The 21,977-nt window shown below is 39.5% G+C and overlaps 1 protein-coding gene across 2 annotated transcripts in view; it reads right to left on the reverse strand.

The window, feature by feature from the left end:
* Positions 1-21,977, reverse strand: part of DPP10 (dipeptidyl peptidase like 10) — a 451,471-nt gene that overhangs the window by 88,616 nt on the left and 340,878 nt on the right. For both annotated transcript variants that reach the window (XM_073305257.2, XM_073305256.2), the window contains exons 6-7: positions 5,888-5,940; positions 5,703-5,784 (exon numbers count right to left, since the gene is read on the reverse strand). In XM_073305257.2, coding sequence (XP_073161358.1) covers positions 5,703-5,784; positions 5,888-5,940 — 135 coding nt within the window. The remainder of the gene's footprint in view (positions 1-5,702; positions 5,785-5,887; positions 5,941-21,977) is intronic.

A 21,977-nucleotide genomic window follows, 5' to 3' on the forward strand; every position in this document is an offset into this window, starting at 1 on the left:
CTTGCGGTCATCGTAAACCTGAACTGGATAATTAGCACCTTTCAAGGTAGGGGTGTCACTCCCTGAAGGTGACTTTAATTGCCAGAAGTTTTTCTATCTAAGATTTCACAATTTTGCTCCACAAGAACGAGCTTTCTAGAATAGAAGACTCAGAGATGCAGTACCTCCTGAGTACTGTACGTTTAGGAGAATACTGCTGAGAATTCTATGTTGAAGGTGTCTGCTTTGACAATAAAAGCTTACGTGCTACAGGAGAGGGCTAGCATGGGAGTGGTGGTGAATGTGAGCTTTAATTGCTCAAAGACATGCTGGACCTCAGGGACCAAAGGAACTGAGCAGAGAGGTAAGGGGTATGATTTTCTCAGAGAACCTTGGAATAAACTGACAGAAATAGCTTTCAAAGCCCTAGAAGTGCTGTAGATATTGGATATTTCAGGGTGTTGCCCAATGACAGATCACTACTACCTTACATGGGCTTATTTCAATACCCTCTGAAGACAGGATAAACCCCAGAAACTCTGTGAAGATATGGGTGAAGGTGTGTGTACTTCTCCATCTTGTCATATAGGCCTTGTTGGTCAAGTCTCTCCAGAATGGCTTGGACATGTACACTATATTGCTCAGGGTTGTCATCGAGTATATCATCAAGATACACTACTACAAACAGGTCCAGGATGTTCCAAAACACATCATTGACAAGACGCTGGAACATGGTGGGAGCATTTGTTAGACTGAATGGCATTACAAGGTACTCAAAATGGCCATAGTGGTAAAGGTAGTCTTCCATTCATCTCCCACTCTGATGCGACAATGTTATATGCTCCCCAGTCTAGTTTCATGAACTTTCAGGCCACACAGCCCAATGGTTTGGGGATCAATTCTTTATTGTTATCTGATTCAGGGCTCAGTAGTCAACACAGATGCAGAGACTGCCACTTTTTATTTTATTTTTACAAAAAGGACTGGTGGCCCGGCAGGTGAGGTCTATTAGTGAATGAACCTCTCAGCCAGGTTCTCCTGGAGGTATATGCATAGGGTGGCCAGCTCAGACTCTGACATGGCATAAATATGGCCACATTGACTCTTCCCTCTGGGCTGCAAGTTTACAGGGCAGTTGTAGTCTCTGTAGAGGCAGGGAATCAATGTTTTTCTTTTCAAATACATCAGCAAAGTCACCATATTTAGAAGGGAATTGGGGTGTAGAGTTGGCAGGAGACCCTGCCAGGCCAGTCATCCCTGACTGAGTCCCCCTAAGGATAGTTATGTGCCTCCCACATGCTTGAACCAAACAATGCCATCAGCAGAACTCCAAGGGAAAACTGACCCTTTACTCCTACCACTGGATGAGATGGTTATGGAGGGTCATCTAGGAGATGCCTAGGCTCAGGGGAAATGTAGGGAGAGGATTACAGTAAATGCAGTGCTTCTGGGTGCCTGAATGGTAACCCCCAAAGGCATGGTTTCTGTGGTCACTGGTCCACAGGATAGGAGGGACCTGTCGATTGTCTCTACTGAGACAATTGTCTCTACTGGACTTTACTGAGTCCAGGGCAGAGGTGATCTCTAAGGGGATTTTCAGGGTTTGTGATGTCATCACATTCATAGAGTTATCAGCTGCTCATGAGTCAAAGGGGGCCCATTGCATAGGAAACTGTCAGGATTGTCCAGGAATGCACAGCCAGGTCAGCACTTGAAGGTATGGAATCAAGTGGTGAGAACCGATGTGTGATTTGGCGAAGACTGGAGCTGGGGTCTCAGGAGTATACCCCTGTCATGACACCCAGGCCAGCCCTTCTTACTGAGCCTGTCCCTGCTTGTTTTCCACATCCCTTTGGGTTGGGTTTCCCATAGGGCAGAAGAAGATGGGGTGGCCTGGCTCACTCCCATAGAAGCATAGGTTAAGGCAATGTCATTGTTCAGTTGCTGAAGGGCCATGTCTACCTGCATCAGCTCAGTGTGCTGTGCAGGATGTGATAACTGGGGCACGGGCCAGGCAGCTGCGATGACCCTCTTCTTTCCTCCTGCTGCTCACACAACCGATTGTTGATCTGAATTGCAAGGTCAATGAAGACATCCAATCCTGATGGGGTTTCTCCTCAGGCCAGCTCGTCCTTAGCCTTTTACCGCAAGCCCTATCAGAATTGCTATAGCGGGAACACCTTGTTCCACTCTGTATCAGTTGTGAGTCAACAGAGTTGTGCGGCACAGGAGGCAGCTGTGACTTTACCCCTGCCAGAGTTTCCATAGGGTGCTCTTGGCCAAGGGGATGCGATGGAAGTCATCAAAGACTGTTGAGATCAACTGTAGGAAGGCATTCTAATTGGTTAGCAATGGCTTATCACCATCCAGTGAGGGGAAGGCCCGGTGCAATGCTTCCCTGGTCAATAGGCTAATTACCAGGCCTATCTTGGCTTGGTGGGAAGAGTAAACTTGCGGGTGAAGTAAGAACAGGAGGGGGCCCTGAGAAGCTCTGATGTTTCCCAGCGAAGCATTCTATCACGGGAATTGACATTCCTTGTTTGGAGGGCAATGGGTCTGAAGCACACCATTCTCTGAGGGAAGCTGAAGTACTTGTTCCCACAGCATCTGGTTTCTGGTTGTCAGCTGCGTCATTTGGACCCGCATCTCTAGGTTGTCTGCCTGAAGGTGGACAACCCACTCCAGTGATTCTGGCACTCCTTGGGGAGGGGGAGCTCTGCTGGTTCCATCATTCCCCATGGAGCAAACCCCAGAGGAGTTAGAGTGGCCTGTGAAAACTATCACAACTGGTACTTGGGTGGTTAACCTTAACGGTCAGAGCAGGAGTCAGGAGCTGACCAAAGGCCAGAGCTGGATTCAGAGTTGGGAGTCAAGCCGGGGTGATGAGTCAGAGACCGGGGCAGGAAACAAGAACACATCAGGGATGCAGGAGCCAACAACAGGTCAGGATAGCACAGCTCAGAAGTCAGCTGAGAAGGCAGGGTTTGATGCAGTAGCCAGCTGGGAAGTCATCCAGTTTTACGGACAACTTCCTGTGCTTCCTTCTAGATTAAATAGTACATCCAGACCAATTGACAGGGCTGGGTGCTTCTCCAATCAGGACACCCAGGGGTAGTGCCTCTGATGGAACCAGGGTTATATTAGCCACTCAGCCCACAGTAACTAGCAAATGCCTGAGGATGGTTGGGATGCAAATGTTGCCTGGGAACCTGGTTCCTGACCCATGAGATCCTCACACCCTGCTGGTGTGATCTAAAAGTTCCCTAGTGCGCTTTAACATAGTACTATTTGAAACAATTCTATGTTGACATGCCCCTAGGGAGCTTTTAATTCCACCAGCATGGTCTACGTGGATCAATTAATGTGCAACATATTAATGAGCTTTAGAAATCACACACTACCAATATGCATTGCTGCCCCATGTATACAAGACCTTATGCTCCTTAAGATGGAGATAGACACTTCATGGGATTTTTGAAAATGCCTTGCTGCCTAACTTCCACTGAAATGAGGCACCTAGGAGTTTTTGCAAATTTCCCTGTTGGGTTATCTACGTATATAGGTACCTAAATACTTTTTAAAATCTGGCCCCATGTCACTGGAATAAAAATTATCAAGTGGGGATATCTGAGCAGAGTCAGCTCCCATGACTTCCATGGAGTTCCATTCAGTTCAACTATAACAATATAATACCAGTTGAAGGATGACCCCCAAAGGTTTCAATTCTATTGATGCAAAATGTTGGAGGGGAGATGGCTGAGGAAAAGAATTTCTGAAGAAATTAGACCAGTCCAGTGTCTGAATCCCTTTAGGGCACATCACAAGACTCTCCTCTTTGATAAAGCCTTCCTACCATAACTGGATTTGGGTACCTCCCTCCTTCCCCCACAAAAAGAGAGCACTACTCAAGAAAAATGAGAAGAGCACATGCTTTCATGAAGTTAATTAAGTATATTTTATGTTGATCTATTTTACCTGAGAAGCACTTATCACTGTGGTGCTGGGTGCTATATAAAAACAAGTTACAAATCAAGAGATCCTTTTCAAAATTTGAATCTGAATTCAGACTCAAAAAACCCCTCAGATTCCCCTACACCCCATGACACATAAAACTAAGGGCATTTGGATTGGTGTCTTCATTGTTAATAGAGATAACAATAGCATTTTGAAAACAGTGAGCTCCAAGACAATTTTCCAAGTGAACGGCTATATGATAGAAAAGTATATTAATTGATTAAGTAAAAGTTTGCTCTCCCAAACTGTCTGCAAACTTTTTTCAATTTTACCACAAAAATGTCACAACTCAAATAATAGCTGTTCCTCTGAGCTCTTGTCCTAGTCTGTATAAAATAATGTGACAATCTAGGCAAACTATATTCCATGCTGTTACTTTTCTAACTTTTAATTTTTAAATGTGTCACTCTTTTTGATGTATTTTAGGAACACATAATGTTCATCACCTACAGTTTTTTGTTTATGCTCTAACACATTAATCTACTGCACAGTGCAGCACTGGAAATCTTCCTATGAACTGCAGTTAAAAAATAATATGACACACTTAAATTCCTACTAAGTTTTAAACACACGTTACCTCCCTGTTAAGCATGTACATGGTGCAGTGCTTAGTAAATAACTTATGTATTTGTTATCGTCAATCTTGTCACTATGGACTGGTTATTGATAAATTAGTGTGGTTAATTATTAAAGAATGCCAAGCATGTTCCAGATTAATGTAATTACTTCTGGCTTCCTACCCCCATGTGCTTAATGCGATGGATCCCAACCAGAGGCATAGTCTCCATTCCCACCATATTGATTAATGACACAAGCAACAGGTTATCCTCTCCAAATGGCCAATTTATAACCAATCTGCATGCAGAATTCTCACTTAAGTTCCGTGCATGAAGGGGCTGCAGGCTCATGCCTAAAGGCAGTAACGAGACTATTAGATCATTGAGACTAGAACTGTGTGATTTCTTCATTCTGAGAATTGAGTTTTCGTTCTTCTCCTTAAATCTTCCTCTTCTATGCACCCACTCACATAAGAGACGCAAAAATATAGATTAACATAAATGCTGCTTCTCGAATCAAGATTTTTCTTGTTTGCTTACTTTGTGGGATTTAGTAAACTTAATACTTATTTGTAAAACATGTTAAGATTATTGGATGAAAGGCAATATAGAAGTGCAAAGTATTGTTGTTATTATGGATTTTAACTGACCTTTATAATAATTTCACACAGAAACTGAAACAAATGCATTTTCATTTTGTTTGTCAGATCCACTCTGGGTCTCAAATGTGTTGCATTTTATGTAAGATTTTCACAGATTTTGCACCTGAAAACCTTTTTCATCTGCAACCCTAGTCCTCTCATAGGGTTACCTAATCCTGGCAAAAGACTGTGATTCAATAAATTACTGGTAATTAAGCAAATTACTTTAACTTTAAAACACATGCTTAAGTCCATCCATATGCACATACTTAAGTGTTTGGCTGAATAGGAACAGACTTAAAAACATGAATTTATGAATCAGGGTCAAAAGCAACAACAAGACTGGACCTTGCAGGTTTTATAATCCCGAGTCTGAATAAGTCTACAATAACAGAAACTTCCCTTTATGGTTTTTTCGTTTTTTTTGGTCAGTAATCTGGCTGGGGTGGAGTGTTAGCACAATCTATTACAATACAATTTTTAACATAGCATTTTAAATGACTCTTCTTACCAGTTGCTCTCCTTCTACACCCCATGCTGCATACTGTAAAACTGAATCCTCTACTTCTGGAGGGTTTAACTCCCAAACTTCCCTTGAAAAAATGTAAACATTTTTACTTGAACACATTAATACCACCACATTTTTTTAAACATTGAAACTTAATCATATTGTATTGAAAAAACAAAATGACTTACCTTGTATGTATGTTATAAATCACATATGAAGCTGTGTAAGAATAATGAAAAACCTGTAACAAGACAGAAAGATAGATCCAGTATTTATAGCTCTCATTCAGTGTGAAGAACAGATTATATTGCCAATATTTATCATCTTCCAATATGCCCATACATTTGTTTCCTTGTTACCTAAATTAAAGTTTGTGTCAGTATTAATTATAATTAATAGGTCTGAAATATGGTTTGAATGCAGTATGAAGAACAAACAGTGTTTGGCGTGTACCCCACTGTTCTAAAGGTACAGTATGGTTAGTTAATTTCATCAATCACTAAACCCATGCAAAATGGTCATGCAAAAAAATCAGGCAAACTTTCCCCTACTGCAAAATAATTCCCTTGTTTGAGAAAACAATACAAATTACTAGGAAGAAAATATTTTCTCTCTTACAAATATATACCAATTTATAGTCAAAACCAAGGCTTAAGTCTGGACCTCCCCGTCAGTTCTGTAACTTTTAGTGGACATAGATATGTCAAATGACAGCCTCCTGACTAGCCCATCGTGGATGGTTACAAACAGAATATTTAATTGGGAACAATATAATAGCAAGGAGAACAGACAGGTACAGAATAATACTTCTACAAAAGTATTCATTTAGGCTAAATTAACTGACTCCTAAAGACAGAAGTGTTGTGTTTTGCTACAAAGAGTATTGGAGGGTTGAAAATTAGGAAGACGTACAGGAAGATTATGGGAGAGAGAGATAGTGCTACGTAATGAGAATCAAGCTCAGGGTTTTTATCTGAACAATCAGAATGCAAAGATGCTATAAAACATCTACTGCGAAATAAGAAAATAGGTTGGTAAAACTCTACCTAGCCACACTGAAATGTACCTGAGGGTTATATCATGTTACTATGTATTAGTCAACTAAAATCTGTTACACTTATTTTGTCAGTCCTCATAAGAAAAATAAACCTCTGAGATAGACAATGATAATAAAACACAAGAGGCTTTTCCTAGTTGAAAAAAAGAAGGACTACATTTAAGTAACTAGATAAACAAATGAAATCAATCTCAAGAAGATGGTTTATAACATTTATATTCTCTATACCACTAAGATATCTGCATGCATTTGACAATGAATGAACAACTTAGATTTCTATTGTAATAAAATTAACAGAAAAACATAGTAGGAAACATAGTTATGAGCTACTTCTTCTTCACAATTAACATTTGAAAGGTGTGAAATAACAATACTGGTTTAAACTTTCTGGAACTGTCATCTCTGCACTGTGCAAGGCTAAAACAGGACCACCAGACCTAAAGCTGCAGTGGGCACTGGAATTTCAACTCAGATATTGAAGAAAGTGGCTAGACTTTTCTGTGACTCACTCTCCCACTCTGTGAAATAGGAATAATGATATCTACCAACCTTTGTGAGGTGTTTGGAGATCTACAGATGAGAAGTGCTATATAATAGCTAAATCTAATCATAATAAAACAATAACGATAATCCAAAGGGAACATGGGAGAAAGGGACACCTGGAAATGTGGATATCACTATGAAGCCATCTCCCTCAAAGAATAATGTGCTAATACAACTGGGATGTTGTTTTGGGAGAGTGGGATACCTCATAAGATACTGAATTTTAAAAATAAAATAGGAATATGATTAAAAATGCAATGTCTTATGAAGTACTCAAATCCCCTAAAGGCATTATCCCAACTGGGTTAACAGAGAGATTGCTCTCATTGTGACAACCATATTTTCAAATTTTGTTTTTCCCGGGTATCCTTTGAATTCCAACAGAGAATTAATTAAAGGATCCATAGAGACACCATTCCTTAGGAAAACTACAATTCCTTGCAGGTTCCTATCTCCACTCAAATAATAAATTAAATATAAGGGTCCTTTTCTTCCCCCAAGGAAACTACAAAAATTAAGCCCCTTCCCTGACCACACATATCAACACATAACCGTTTAGGGTATTTATTGAGCATTAGTGAAATATTAAAATCCAGAAAGACTGTTCTATCCAATAAGAACCTCAAATCCTTTACAATGTCAGCCTTCCCATTTTACCTTATTGGGCCTGTGGATGCTACTTACATTATAAGTAAATTTAAGCTGATGCCTCAAGGAAAATTTTAAAAACATTCAATTTGGAAGCAATTGTTCAGCAGATTTACAAACTATTCTATATTTTCCCCACATTCTTCATTACTAAGGATATCTGGTTGGAAATGGAACTGCTGCCATTTTAGGGCCTAGTTCAGTCACCTTTCCTGACAGACCTTTCCAGGAGAAACACCCTGACTGTATGAGAAGTCCCATAGAAAACAATCAACCTATCAGTTTTGGTGTCTGGAGAGTCTATAGCACCAGGAGAAGAATATGGAATAAGAGTTGATGAACTTGTAATGAACAAGGGCTGTTTCCAAGAAAACTAAACAAAAGATAGGCAAGAGGATACTGAAAAACATGTATGGTGTGAGTAGGCTATCCACATCAATAACTCTTTAAAATAATTGAATGGAACTTAAAATATTTTAATTATGTAACCTTTATATCAAATATTCTTTATTTAATTTAAGACAGTTATGTATGTTTTCACAATAAGTACCAAATAAAGTGTTAAGTGGAGTATGTTTTAGGAAGAGATGTAGAACTACAAAGTTATTTTGATTGATAGGTTTAACACAAACTATTATTACATACAAAGTGAAGGGTATTTTATATTCCATTTAATTCCCTCTCCTTTTTGTTACTTAAAAATCTCGATCTAAATATGTATGAGCTTTGTGCTGAAAGTATCGGTGTCTCGAAAATAATTCCTACAGTTGGAAGAAACTGACATTACAAAAGGTTATTTACAAAGGAATCTTGTCATTTTGCTTGAATCTTTCATGCTTGTTTAATTTTTTTAAAAAAGAAGCACTATTCATAAATAACAAATAGGATGACTGGTTGTTCATACTAGTTGTAATAGCCAGACACACTAAAAAAATCACTGTCTAGAATCAAAATATTTGGAGGTTCAAAGTGAATTCACTCTTTAAACTCTCATTGCTATAATATGAGTTATATCCTCAGACAGGCTCCAACTGTTTTGTACTGTTGTGGAGGCCTAATGCTGGCTTAACCAGCCCCTTTAAGATTTCACTGATGTTAGGGAATCTTCTGGTTGTATAGAGATGATGCAGTGGCTCCTAGGCCACTCTTCTCTTGACTCCTAGCACATGGGGAGTGGTCAGGGAAAAGGGGGCATGGCTGGGATATCCGTATTCCCTTTTGGAATCAAGAGCAGCTAGCATAAATCAGAGAAGCTCTGAGGTAGGCTTTATTTATGCTGGATTGGCAACCAGACAGGCCCAGGACCTGCGGGGTGAAGTGATAGCTTAACTCTATTTTTGTCCCCTCTCACCAGACTTGCATTAAGCTCAGCCCAGACAGACCAGAGAATCTGACCCTGTATAGCTTTCTTTGTGAAGGTTGTTTCATCCCCTTTGTAAGATTTAATGCTAAATTATCTGATTTTCCCTTTCACCTCTGCATCCCCAAACATTTCTTATAGTCCCTGCCTTCTAGTAATTATGGTGGTGGCTACAAAGCATGCTCAAAGACTACATCATGATTAACCTTTCAAACATGTCACCTGAGTTACCTTAGCAGTAATTCTAACGGACTTCACAGAAGCAAAGTTCACTAGTATATGATGAAAGAAAAGCATACCGAGGAAAAGGAGGGAAGAACATAGAGAGAACAGAGAGAAGAATGTCCTGCTATGTATAAGGAAGGCAACAGATGAATGGGAAAGCAGGGAGAGCCTCTTGCAGATGGGTCAAAGAGGGAGGGGCAATGCAACCTTACTTGTGTTTTAAAAAGTTAAATACAGTCGGATCATCTCTGCACCATTATGCTCAAATCTTTATCTTGTATCAGTTTATTCACTGGGGGAAAGTGAAGAAAGGACAGTGGCCTGCATTTTTCAACCACATTACTGTATTTTTCAGAGAGGCCCCTATGAGGATATTACAGTGGGAACATGAAATGTACATGTCCCAGTATGGGATGTATGCTTGCCAAGGCTCACTGGTCTACGGCAAATAAATGACATTGGACATGTCTGCTGTGATATGTTAGAAAATGTTCCCCCCATCAGCTGGCAATGTTGGTTTAGAAACTCTGAAAATGGACTTTTAGATAAAATAGATAGCATATGCCCCCTCTGAATATTTTGTTTATTTTTTCTCCCACCACTATGCACTGAGTAACAGCTGTGGATTCTACATGTAACAGCTACTGAATATTACATATTTCTTCTCAAAAACAGCCCTTCGGAGTCTTCCATCAATTTGTAAAGTGAACACAGGCTTTCATCTGAGGGCAGTCAACAATGGGGGAAAAATTCCTCTGCATTTATGTATGAGAAATCAACCTAAAAAAAACTAATATTACAAAAGATCCAAAAGAAAAAGCAGCTTTAAGACAAACAGCTCCAGTCAAAACACATTAGAACAACAATCTATTATTCAGCAAAGAGTCAACAATAAAAAAACTTATCAATTATGATCTGAACCTTCAATCAACATATTGTCCTAGTTTTTAGCAATGCCCTTTATTTTCTGTGTGTCAAGGTACATCTTAGTCTTGCCGGGGTTCCTAAAAATGAATTATTGTCATGGAGCTCAATGCATGGTCTAACAGAATGTAAGTGCAGTTTCATGGCTCCACTAATTCTGTAATGTACACCAGGAAATATTCAGTTGAAAGGAGTGATTTAGAACATTTCTCAACAGTGGAGTTTTTGAGCAAAATACAGCTAAGAGAACCCAACTAACAACACCAGCTGTGAGGTGATAAGTGTCCTCAGCTCCCATGGAAATCAATGGGAATTGACAAAACTAAATTTTCCTGAGCTCAGCTCACATAAGAAAAATAATCTAAAACTAAAAGAGGTTTGTTTTTTACAGTCATCGTTACTGAAGCACATATTGCAAAATGAATAGGAATTAAGAAATAAAGGGAATGAAAACACTGTAAAAAGGAAAAATAACAAAAAAGCTAAAAAAAACCACTACCTTAAAATATATTCACTTCTTCATTCATCCATGAACACTCACCACTGAAAGATCTACACAGTACGGAAGTAAGAAGACTGTGCTGTTATCATATTGATTTGGTTATTGCCATATGTAGGGAACGTTGGTTGTAGCTGTTGATGTGCTTGTAGAAGCAGTGACAGAGTGACTTCGTTTTCAATTTTTTGTTACAATTAAAATTTCAAAAACTTTTTTGATCATTGACTTATGTGCAATTTAAAAGATTTTAAGAACAAAATGTTCGTTATAATCATCTAGCCTGGCCTCCTGCATGCATAACACAGGTCATGGAGCCTCACCCAGTAATACCGGCATCTAATCCAGAATAAAACGTCACAACATTCCAAGTACTTTACTTTTATTAGACAAAGGAAAAAAATGTTTCATGTTTTGACTCTGGGAGAAAAGGCAATTGGAATAAAATAGAAGTCCCCAGCATAAGCAATAAACTACAAATAATACACACGTACAGAATAACAGGTTAGAGAGAATAGAAAAGGAGCAAAATAAAAGACAGGCATGAGACTGGCATGAAGGAAATATTGTACTATCACACTTATGATGCAATCAGAACAAGATGAAATGACACAGCAGATGGTAATTGTGACAAATAACTTTGTTTCCCTTTGGGTGCAAAACAAGGGAAAAAAGCAGATATTTATCATTCCTCTAAAGTAGGAACATTTTACAAGGTTCATTATGGATGTTAAATGTTTTACACCCAGAAGGCCACAGTCTGCTTTCACTTTTGTTGTATTTACACAGGTGGGATTCCAGTTTAAATTACTCCAAATTTGCACCAATGCAAATGAGAGCACAGTTTGTGCAACGTGCTGAGGTCCAAAATAAATGTGTGTGAGAGAGATTTCTAGACACCTAATTCATTTATTAAAAAACATTAATTCTGTTCACTCACTTGGGAGATGAACTGCAGATACCAAACCCACTTGAGGACAGATTCATTCCTTGTCTCTCTACTTCAGGAAGCTGAGTTAACCTGGCATGAAACTGGTCCTTGCTTTACAGAGTCAAGATTCCAAACAGCAATATCTCCTCACCCTTCTGCTCCAAAAATATAAATCAACATTCATATAACAAACTTCCATTTCTTATTTACTTTGCGTTAACTTAAGGATATGTGTCTTTGCAAAGATTACAGTGCAAAGAAAATGGAATCAGTACCTAATGTGCCGAGACAGAACTTCCAGAAGGCAATAAAAATGATATATCCGGTTCTTTCCTTTGTGTTAAAAGATGTGTGGCTTCTCCATTAGTAAAACTTGTGATGTAGTTAATAAGCTGAAATTAGTAGCAGCATGTCTATTGCCCAAGGCAAGGATTCAGCTCATAGATGAATCCTTATTCCATTTTGGAATCTATCTACTAAATAAATTAGTAATGTCATCAATATCTACACTGAAGTTAAAATTCACCTTTTCTTGACGCTGTATTAAAATTCCTTCTCCATTTTAAACATGCACCATGTGCTTACCAAACCTAACTCTGTGGCACTCTTCAGCACAGGAGCTGATATTAAAGAAGATTTAAAAACACTGAATTTAGCAGTGACAATGTTGGAGTTTACTATGATCCTATAATGAGTTATTTGTGTGCACAGAATACAATGTCAAGTGAAAAGTGAGCTTTGCCATTTTAACTTCAGAGCTGCAGGCACATTAAAACAATATGGATAAACTCTTGGGATGTGGATGAAGAGCTTTAAGAGACAAGACACTGAATCAATAAAGGCTCAACTTTGTTTATCTTGAAAATTATGGGCCATGATTCAGCTAGGTACTTGAGCACATGCCTAACTTTAACCACCCGAGTAGCCCCACTGATTTAAATCGGGCTCTACTAAGTATTCCAAGTGAGGAACATGCTTAAGTATCTTGTTGAACTGGGGCTTGGACCCCAATCCAACAAAGCACTTCAGCATGGGCTTAAATTTAAGCACCCACAGGCTTCAATGATAACAACACAGGATCAAAAGTTTTGCAGGATCAAAGCCATGATCAGCAGAAAACAACTGTATTTTGTTAACAAATGAAAGTGGTATTCAGCAGGAATTTGGACCCAGACTTGTAAATCTTATTCATATGAGTAGCCCTTGCTTTCATGACTAGTCACATTGAGGACAATGGGGCTTCTCTAAATAATACAACTGCCACAGTTAGTGACACACAATCAGGTTTTGTTGATCATGGCCTTCTCTAAGGCCCATTGAAACCATTGGGAATCTTTCCAATGACAGCAGTAAATGCTGGATCTGGCCCCCAAGGACCAAAGAGACAAAGACTCCACAATATCATTTTTTTAAAAGAGGGGTTTGACATTTTTCTCTTTGAACACCATTATTCCTGCTCAGTTTTGAGTCTCATCATATTTATTCTGATCTCCTGAAACTGACAAGAAAAATTACCAGATTTTGCCAATAGAATTGTCATCCTACTTCGCTGAAAAAAAATCATACATATTCAGGTCCACTCTATCTATATGCCCACCAACCAACAGGCCACCTGCATTCCCAGGATTCAATAAATTCACCCATCGAGAAGTTCTTGACAAACTAATGGAGTTTTGACACAAGAATTGTGACTCTGACCCATGCCTTTCCTGGCAGGTAAAAGAGAGATATCAACAATTGGTGCCACTCCACAGTGAAATGCCCAAAACACCATTCAGAGAAGGAATCTTCCCTTCCTCCTTCAAACACTAGTCTGGCCAGCACCAAAGAAATCCACCATGGATACATTATTTCTAGCAAACTACTGCCCAGTGTCAAACCTGCCATTCCTGAGCAAGCTCATAGAGAAGCTAGATTTAATTAGAGGAATTGGCATTCTAGACCTGGTAAAACCTAGATTCAGGCATTCAGCATTCAACATTGTAGACCGTGAGATACTGCTTTTTCACCTGAGAGGGATAGCAGGCATCCAGAGTAATGCATTCAAATGGTTTGAGTACTTCCGGGATGGACCCATTTCTTCACAGTTATGAGAAACTGCACCTCCACCTCTACACTTCTTACTTGTGGAGTCCCACAAGGTTCAGTTCTCTTTCTAGTCCTTTTCAATGTTCACATACAATCAGTAGGTGAACAGGTGAGATGACGTGGAGTCAAATGCCAACAATATGCTTATTCTTCATCACATATGACCACACAACTATGCACCAAGATGGCACAATACTTGGAGTAGTTCAGTTCATGGATGGAGAACAGCTGGCTACAACTGAATCCGAGCAACACAAAGGTGATGCAGATTATCAGAGGAAATATTCTGAACAGTATGCAGCCATGGTGAAGTCTTCTTGGTCGAAAGTACACATCCACAGTTGGCCAACTTGGTCCATAATTTAGGCGTACTCTTGGATTCCTCACTGACAGTAAACTCTCAAATAGCAGCATCTGTGAGTAACATTTTCTATCATCATCAGTTAGTTAGGAGACTCTGTCCCATCCTGACATGGCCTCATTTCTTCATGCCTTCATCACTTCTGAGTTGGACTACAGCAAATACAATGTACATTGGCATGAAACCTTCAACACTTAGAAACCTTCAGCTATTACAAAATGCTGCAGCACATTGCCTCATCAACACAGGCTACCATGAGCCTAGCAAATCGGTCCTTCACTTTTGCTTTCTATACTGGCTTCCCACAGAATTTTGAATCAAGTTCAAAGTCTTAGTTCTTATCTTCAAGCTCCCTGGTTTGAGCTCAGGAGACTTAAAAGACCACCTAAAGCTTGAGGACGAAGATTGGCATCAACAAACTCTACTAAAACAAGACACTCCACCGCAGATGCTTTTCCCATTGGGGAGAGAATGAGAGAGCAAAGAACACGTGACAGATGTGTAGTCACATGGTTAATTCATCACAAGACGAAGTTCAGTTACTACAGTGATGAGCGCAGTATACAAATCTATATAGAATAGAATAGTATTGATATCTGCCTATCTAATCCATCTAGCAGTTGTGGCCTTTACTGATGCAGTATCTTATTTCTTAAAACTCTATATGCATTTATGAAGAGTTAATGCAAACTGGTTTGATGTGTTTGCAGCACTGAAGTTAAATGACAAGGTCATAACTTTGCAAAGCATCATATTTATTTGATTCAATCAAGATAAATTACTTGTCATGATTGATAACAACCATTGTATATCATTGGTCATAATTTATGGATAGTATTAACACTTTTGGGTATGAAATATTGCCAGCCATAACAACTATATGCTGCCAAGCCAAAATAAATATAAGAAAGAGTCATTTCTAGACACCTAATTCATCTACAAGAAAAAAGGCTGTCAAGTAAGCCTAAACAAAAAGGCACATCTAGAAAATCTGCTGGAGCCTCAACTGCTCTGTGTATCATTTTTCACTAAGATTAATTACCTCAAGAAAAAGACATCTACTGTAGAGTGTTAATTAATTCACAATCAATTAAACTCAACTCAACTCACCAGCAGTATAATATGATACAAGCTACAGTTGAGAATAGCTGTGAAAACTTGATGTTTACTGCTAATTTAAAAACTAAGATATGTGGAGATGCAGCTCAATCATTTTTGAATACATAACAATTTAAGATGAGTGAATTATTCAAAATAGAATTTTCACATTACTACTTTTGAAAGCCTAATAGATTGCTGTCATTTGAAATTCTATTAGTTACACTATTATGTCAAATATGTTTCTTTTTGAGTCTTATTTGATGACTTAATACAAATAAAATATGGAACTAATTCTGATCTCACTCACCTTACACCATTACAAATCCAGTATGACTCCACTGAAATCAATGTTACACTGGTGTAAAACTGATGCAAGATCAAAATCAGGCCCCACCTAATTCCACATAACACCTTCCTGTCTATGAGATATAATACTTTATACTGTTGCATCACATTCTAGCTATCTATTTTAAATATACTTTAAAAATTGACTTATGTTTAAAATAGATTTTATTGTATACAGACTGTTTTCTTCTCTTATACAGCATCCCACTCCTCAATATACTATGCATGTATAGGAGCCAGACTCTGATTTGGAATAGAAGAAGAGGAAAATAAGAAAAACTGGGGATTCAGCTCTCATGACAAAACCATGTATTTATCTCCATTGTAGATGGAAACCTTCAATTTAGGAGGTTACTCACTCACTGAAGCCGCAGCCGTATGTGCAGGATATGGCTTAGGAGATACTTGATACCAATACTTTAAATGACGCTCCCTCTTCCCCCTACCCCCAAAATTGATCTAGTTGGGTTTCACTCCATGGAGGCATCCTTTAGGGAAGAAGTCATTTGGGCACATCTTTAATTCCTTGAGAGTTATATTACTTGAGTCAAATCTCAGCTCTGGAATTATTGGCCCATGGTGGTTGCAACGCACAGCCACATTGTCCTTGAAGGAGCTGAAGGAGGGATTGGGGTTTTCCAAGCCATAATTCTCCCCTAGGGCATTTTATGGTGGTTCAGCCTTCTCCTGGGCTACGTGCAGCCTGCTCTCTCTGTTAGTGCAGATGGAGATTGGAGCCAAGGCCCAGTCTCCTTCTCAGCCTATGGGGCAATGTGGTTCCCAGGCTTTGCAAGCTGTATACTTTCTAGGATTTCTGTAAAGGAGGTTGTGTGACGGCAGAGAGAATGTTGCACTGGTTTATACAGGATTATTTGCAGAGTGAGCACACTGCTTTATACAGGATTATTTGCAGAAGCATGCATTAGCCTACCAAGGCAAAACATTTTTCCCCAGTGTGTAAAGAATGTGAGAGTCTCAGATTAAATTAGAAATACTTTTTCTTCCAGGCTATATATACTAATATGTGCACTGCATATGGAATAAAACACCCGGTTTTTGCAGCATAGAACTGAGCTGCAGCTGCTCTAAAATGATCATATAGAAAAGGAAATCAGGATATGTGATGAGACAATTTGGGGAAAAAAGGCGCTGGTCTCAATTTCATATCTTCTCCTCCAGCTGATGCGGCTCATATAGGCATCAGTCAGAACAGTAAGTTAGGAAATATCAGCTGCTCTTTTCATATCTGTTTATAAATGACATGGGGAGGAGAAGAAGAGACCCAGGAGAGCTGAAGAATGGAGCAGCAGCAAGAAGCATGTGCCATGGGAGACTGAAAGATATGATGGACAGAGGAAGAAAGGAAACAAGGTGAGTGGAAGAAAAGATTTGAACCAGAAGATATGTCCTAGTAAGCAACACAGAGGAAGGGAGAGAAGGAGCCAGAGCTACATATGCCAAGAAGGGAAAGCCAGACAAGAGTACAGAAGAAAAAAAGTAAATATAGAAGAAGCTGAACAGAATTTAATAAAGGCTGTGAATGAAAGAGGAGAAAAATCAATAGAATCAAAGAATAGCACACCTGAGAGAAAGGGAAATAACCTCAAAGGGGAAGAAGAAATGAGCAGCGGGGGGGGGGGGGTAAGGGGGGTAGAGAGGAATAAGAAGCTTGAGACATATGGGTGTGGTAATTCAAAAACACATATACAGAAAAGGGCTGCTGTGACCTATGAAGGAAAGCTGCATGAAACACACAGGTTCAGGTACTGCCTTCATGGAGAATAAAAGGAGCAAGCGGAACAGAAGAACAATTTGCCCCAGGAATCTGACTGGAAGCTCCAGTATTTAAATACCTGAGCTTCCGCAATAAGGCAATGGATGTTGGTTGTGTTATTTGGTATTGGTGCTGCTAATTTCTCTGTGTGGAGTTCTGTCTGGAGGGAGGGGGGAAGAGCAGGTGCATTAGATGGTCTTTATGTGGTTGTTTAGTGTAAGTTTTTCTTCCTTGGTACCAATTCAGTTCCTTCAGAAGGGAAAGTGCAAAATTTTCTGGCAAATCCCTAACATGCTGAGGGCACTTAATGATGCTGGACCCATGGTGTCACCTAAATAGAGGCATAGCGTGTCCCTATTTTATACCTGTATTTAACTCCACTCCTCACAAATCTACCCATCCTCTCACTCTGGGTAAGTTATTTATATTTAAAAAAAAAACACTGAAGCAAATCATTAATGATCTAGAAAACATTCTTTATGAGCAAGAAATTATCATTATTCATACAGATCCCAAAGGCAAGTGCTTTACAGACGTACAGGGATAGATTTTGCCCAGCCATCATGCAATATAATGGGTGGGACACAAAATATTCTCCTCACCTTGAACCTTCCGTATACCAGCCAGGCACAAATGGAATCTGTTATCATGCCCTCTGAGGGCACTAGGACACCCAGAGCCACCCTATGGGGTGCAGCAGGAAGTGTGTATGTTGGTGAGCACTGTGAAAACATATGTGTGTTCTGCGTGAGACTTCACAGTGGTCCTGAGTTACTTGTGTGGACCTCTATGGGGTTACTTTGTCTCAGAACCTGTTTTTCTGCCTTGGTTATTGTGTGTTTCATTGCCTGCCTGTCACTAAAGCTCTGACTGGTGTGAAGTTCAAGCTCTGTGTACAGCTTTCCCTACTACTTCTGAAAGCCAAGAGGTTCTCCCTTCCTATCTCATCAGTCATACTGTTACAGCCCACCCACCCACCAGCCTAGGACGTACACCTATTTCACTGTGCCCCAACTTTGATTTATACCGTCAAAAGGACTTACTTGTATACTTATGGTCAGATTCTGCTCTGACTTCCATTGTTTTTTATAGCAATGCAAGTTCTATTGTTTTCACTAGAATTATACCTGCTTTACACCAGTGTGAGAAGAGACTTGAGCCCATAGAAATAAGGTACACCAGTCTAACTGGAGATAGATTTAGATCTTAGTGTTAAATTTCCTTCTTGCTCATGCCGCATCCAACTCCTTAGCTTTGTGATTTAGGAGTCCTCTATGCTCTTCCATTAGGACTTGAATCGCTGGTGCCACTGCTCCAGTTAACTGAATCAAATTATTTTTCTTCTATCCCAATATAAAATAGAGCTAAAATACCTCCTCTTCTATGCAATCTACAACAATTGAACTAACAGCCAGTTCCCTACATCAGGACTTCCCATTAATAGTCCTTGTTGCTTGTCCTAGTCCATTGGGTCAACCTACATTAATTTTCTTCTATTGTAACATATTTCAGTAGCAGTCACTGTTGTCTCTGCTTTATGTTATTTTAGCCCCTTTGATGAGGGCAATGTGAAGTAGCCTTTTGTACAAAAGAAAAGACTTCTTCATGATGAGTGATTAAAAGGTCATGATAAAAGATTTATTCATTGAGTACAAGGGACTACTTCATGTTGACCTCAAAAGAATTGTAACAAAGTAATGAATACTTCACACCAAACTCAACTCTCTAGGACACATCTAATCTGGTGCTATATTTGCAGACAATAAATAGAATTAAAAAGATTAAATGCATGCTGGTGGTTGAGCACCTTCACTGAAGTACTCATTTATTGCCCACTTCCCCAGCTAACAACCTTTAATGTACAAAACATGGAGAAGATTTGTTCCTAGTTTAAAGAACACAGAAACTGGACAAAAAGCTGTATGTCTTCATATTTCTTCAACAAAGTGACCTCAAACATCTGTGTATTTGATCTTTTCAATTCCATATAAAATGATGAGTTCTTAGGTATGTTACATTGTAGATGGCCCTTGGAACATGAGAGTGAAGCTCAGTTTAAGGCATAATGAGCAACAAGGGCAACTTACCAAGCAGTGTTTGAAACATTTCTCGAGGACACTCTAACAAGGAGGCCTCGACTTGGCAATCGACTTCAAGGTATTTCAATCCTTTGTATAGAAGTTTTAAAAAAGATTCTGCAGTCTATCTGCAGCTCAGCAGCTGCTAACCACTGTTCTCCAGGGACTCCTGTATTCAACACTTCCTCTTTCAATACTTCTCCTTTGTATAATCAGGTGTGTGCTGTTCAGAGCTGCATGTGTAAGGCAGCCAGCAGATTTCCCCTTTTTGTGAATGGCCTTTTTGTCTATTGCTCAGGGAAAATGTTGCCAGTCATTTTCGTGGACCAGAGGGGCCAGTAAAGCAGTGAAGACTCCTTCTTAAGAGTGAAGCATGGGTGGATTCCTCAGCCGTAACAGCCCATGTAGAAAACTACAATAAGAGAATCTTGCGACTGGACAGCTCAGCACTTTAACTTCACCCTTATCTCTGTTCCCTTGGTGCATCAGGCTTTGGGATAAAGTTTTCAATTATATGATCACATAATACGTAAGTGGTGCCAACCATCCTAACTGGTGTCTGATTGCAGGGTGGGCCAGGAGTTATAGGTTATACCACATTGCCTTCTGTCAAATGGCAGCTCTCCTTCCTTTAAGGATCAAGCCTGGCACCTTTGAAGCAGTGGGTTGGTTCAGTCTGAGGCTTTTTTTTAAGGTTATGACTTTTTGGAAGGATATGACTTGAGAGGGAGGAGGGGAATCAGCCTTTCAATGCAGGGTTCTCCTCATTGGCGGGCGGGAGTAGCAGATAAGAGATTTTTGTCTGAGCAACTTTCGTCTTATTTTGTTGTTTTGAGACAATTTTTGTGTTATTTGGTGGTAATTGGTAGGGATTTTTATAGCTGTTTCTGTTGTCTTGCCTTTATATAATGTTCCTACTCTGTCTTCTCTGGTTACTTTTTTAAAAAAGAAAATTACTTCCACTTTTATTTAAACACTAAATGGAATGTATCCAGGAGAGCTATTTTCTGTGGATGCTCTGGTAATGCACCCACAGAACATCACACAGTTCTTGTTAAATTGAGCCAGATCCTAATACTTGTTAAATAATGGTGGACCAGCTTTTGTCTCCTTAGTGCTCTCATCCAGGAGGCAGGCATTATTTGACACACAATGCTGCCTAACTGCAAGTAGGTGCACTAATATTGGGGTAGCGAGGGCTGTTGGTGAGCATGTCACTCCAGGGGTCTCTGAAGCGTAATTCTTTCACCTACTGCTACTCTGGTGGTTCAGTCCCTTCCCTTGCCACCAAGCAAGGAAGTTAGCAGTGGCTCCTCTAGCCTGAACAGAGGGAATAAAATCCAATGCAGTTTGCTTTTTCCAAGATGGTGCTTTTTCTAAGACATTTTTAAAGGGCATCAGCAACACTGTCGTTCATCTTCTGCATCTATTGCCTTGTCAAAGTAGACAAAGGTGACTCCAGTTTTCAGAGTATGAGTTTCAGCAAAACAGAACTGTCTTTATTTTGTTATGCATCTGCATTAGTTGGTGCCGAGTGTTCTATCAGATGTGTAAGTCATAGGCATTTCAGTACAACTGATAGTGCAGATGGTGTTGCCTCTATTAATATGGCTTTCCTGATAATTAGTTTCATTCTGTACTTATTAGACCTTTGTTCCCTTGTCTTTCAACATTTTAAAATTTTGTTGATGTATTTATAGAATTCCCCATCTGTCAACTCACCAGTTTTCCTGTTTCCATCAAGTAGCATTGGCTTCAAGTACTATACTGCAGTCCTTTTAGGTGCATCTAAACTCGAGGTGGCACATCATGCCAGCGTATTGGCTGAATCTTTTGGTGATCTCCAAGCCTGTCACTTCATGTTGGAGTATGCAGTATAGGTTTTAAGCTACGAATGTTTAAAATAACTAATCAGTGTTGTATTAGGCCTCTTCCCAAGAGCTGTAAGCCAAGCTTGCTCTGCTGAGTGGGTTGACTTGCATTTATAGGAGAATAATTCTATTTTGAGGATTACACTTGAAAAAGTAATTTCTAATCATCTGGGTGTAAAACATACAGTGTAGGTATTCACAGTCTTGGACATTTACTGGTTTAATAAGTACAGCATTTTTCTTATGTAGGTTAAGGACTTCCATTAACCAGTTATGCTACACTAAGCCACAGTCTTTGGTATAATCGATTTAAATCACTCACTCCGGAACACCACATGGATTACAAGTTGACTCTCAAAACCTTGTGACATCTTACTGCATATTTGTTGATCTTCTGCTATAAGCCCATAATCATTTGTGAGAAAGTCAGTGATTTAAGCTAAGGCAGAGTCAAACATTTAGTACATGGTTGATAA

Source organism: Lepidochelys kempii, chromosome 11 (genome assembly GCF_965140285.1).
Source record: "Lepidochelys kempii isolate rLepKem1 chromosome 11, rLepKem1.hap1, whole genome shotgun sequence".
In the NCBI taxonomy this organism is placed as follows: domain Eukaryota; kingdom Metazoa; phylum Chordata; order Testudines; family Cheloniidae; genus Lepidochelys; species Lepidochelys kempii.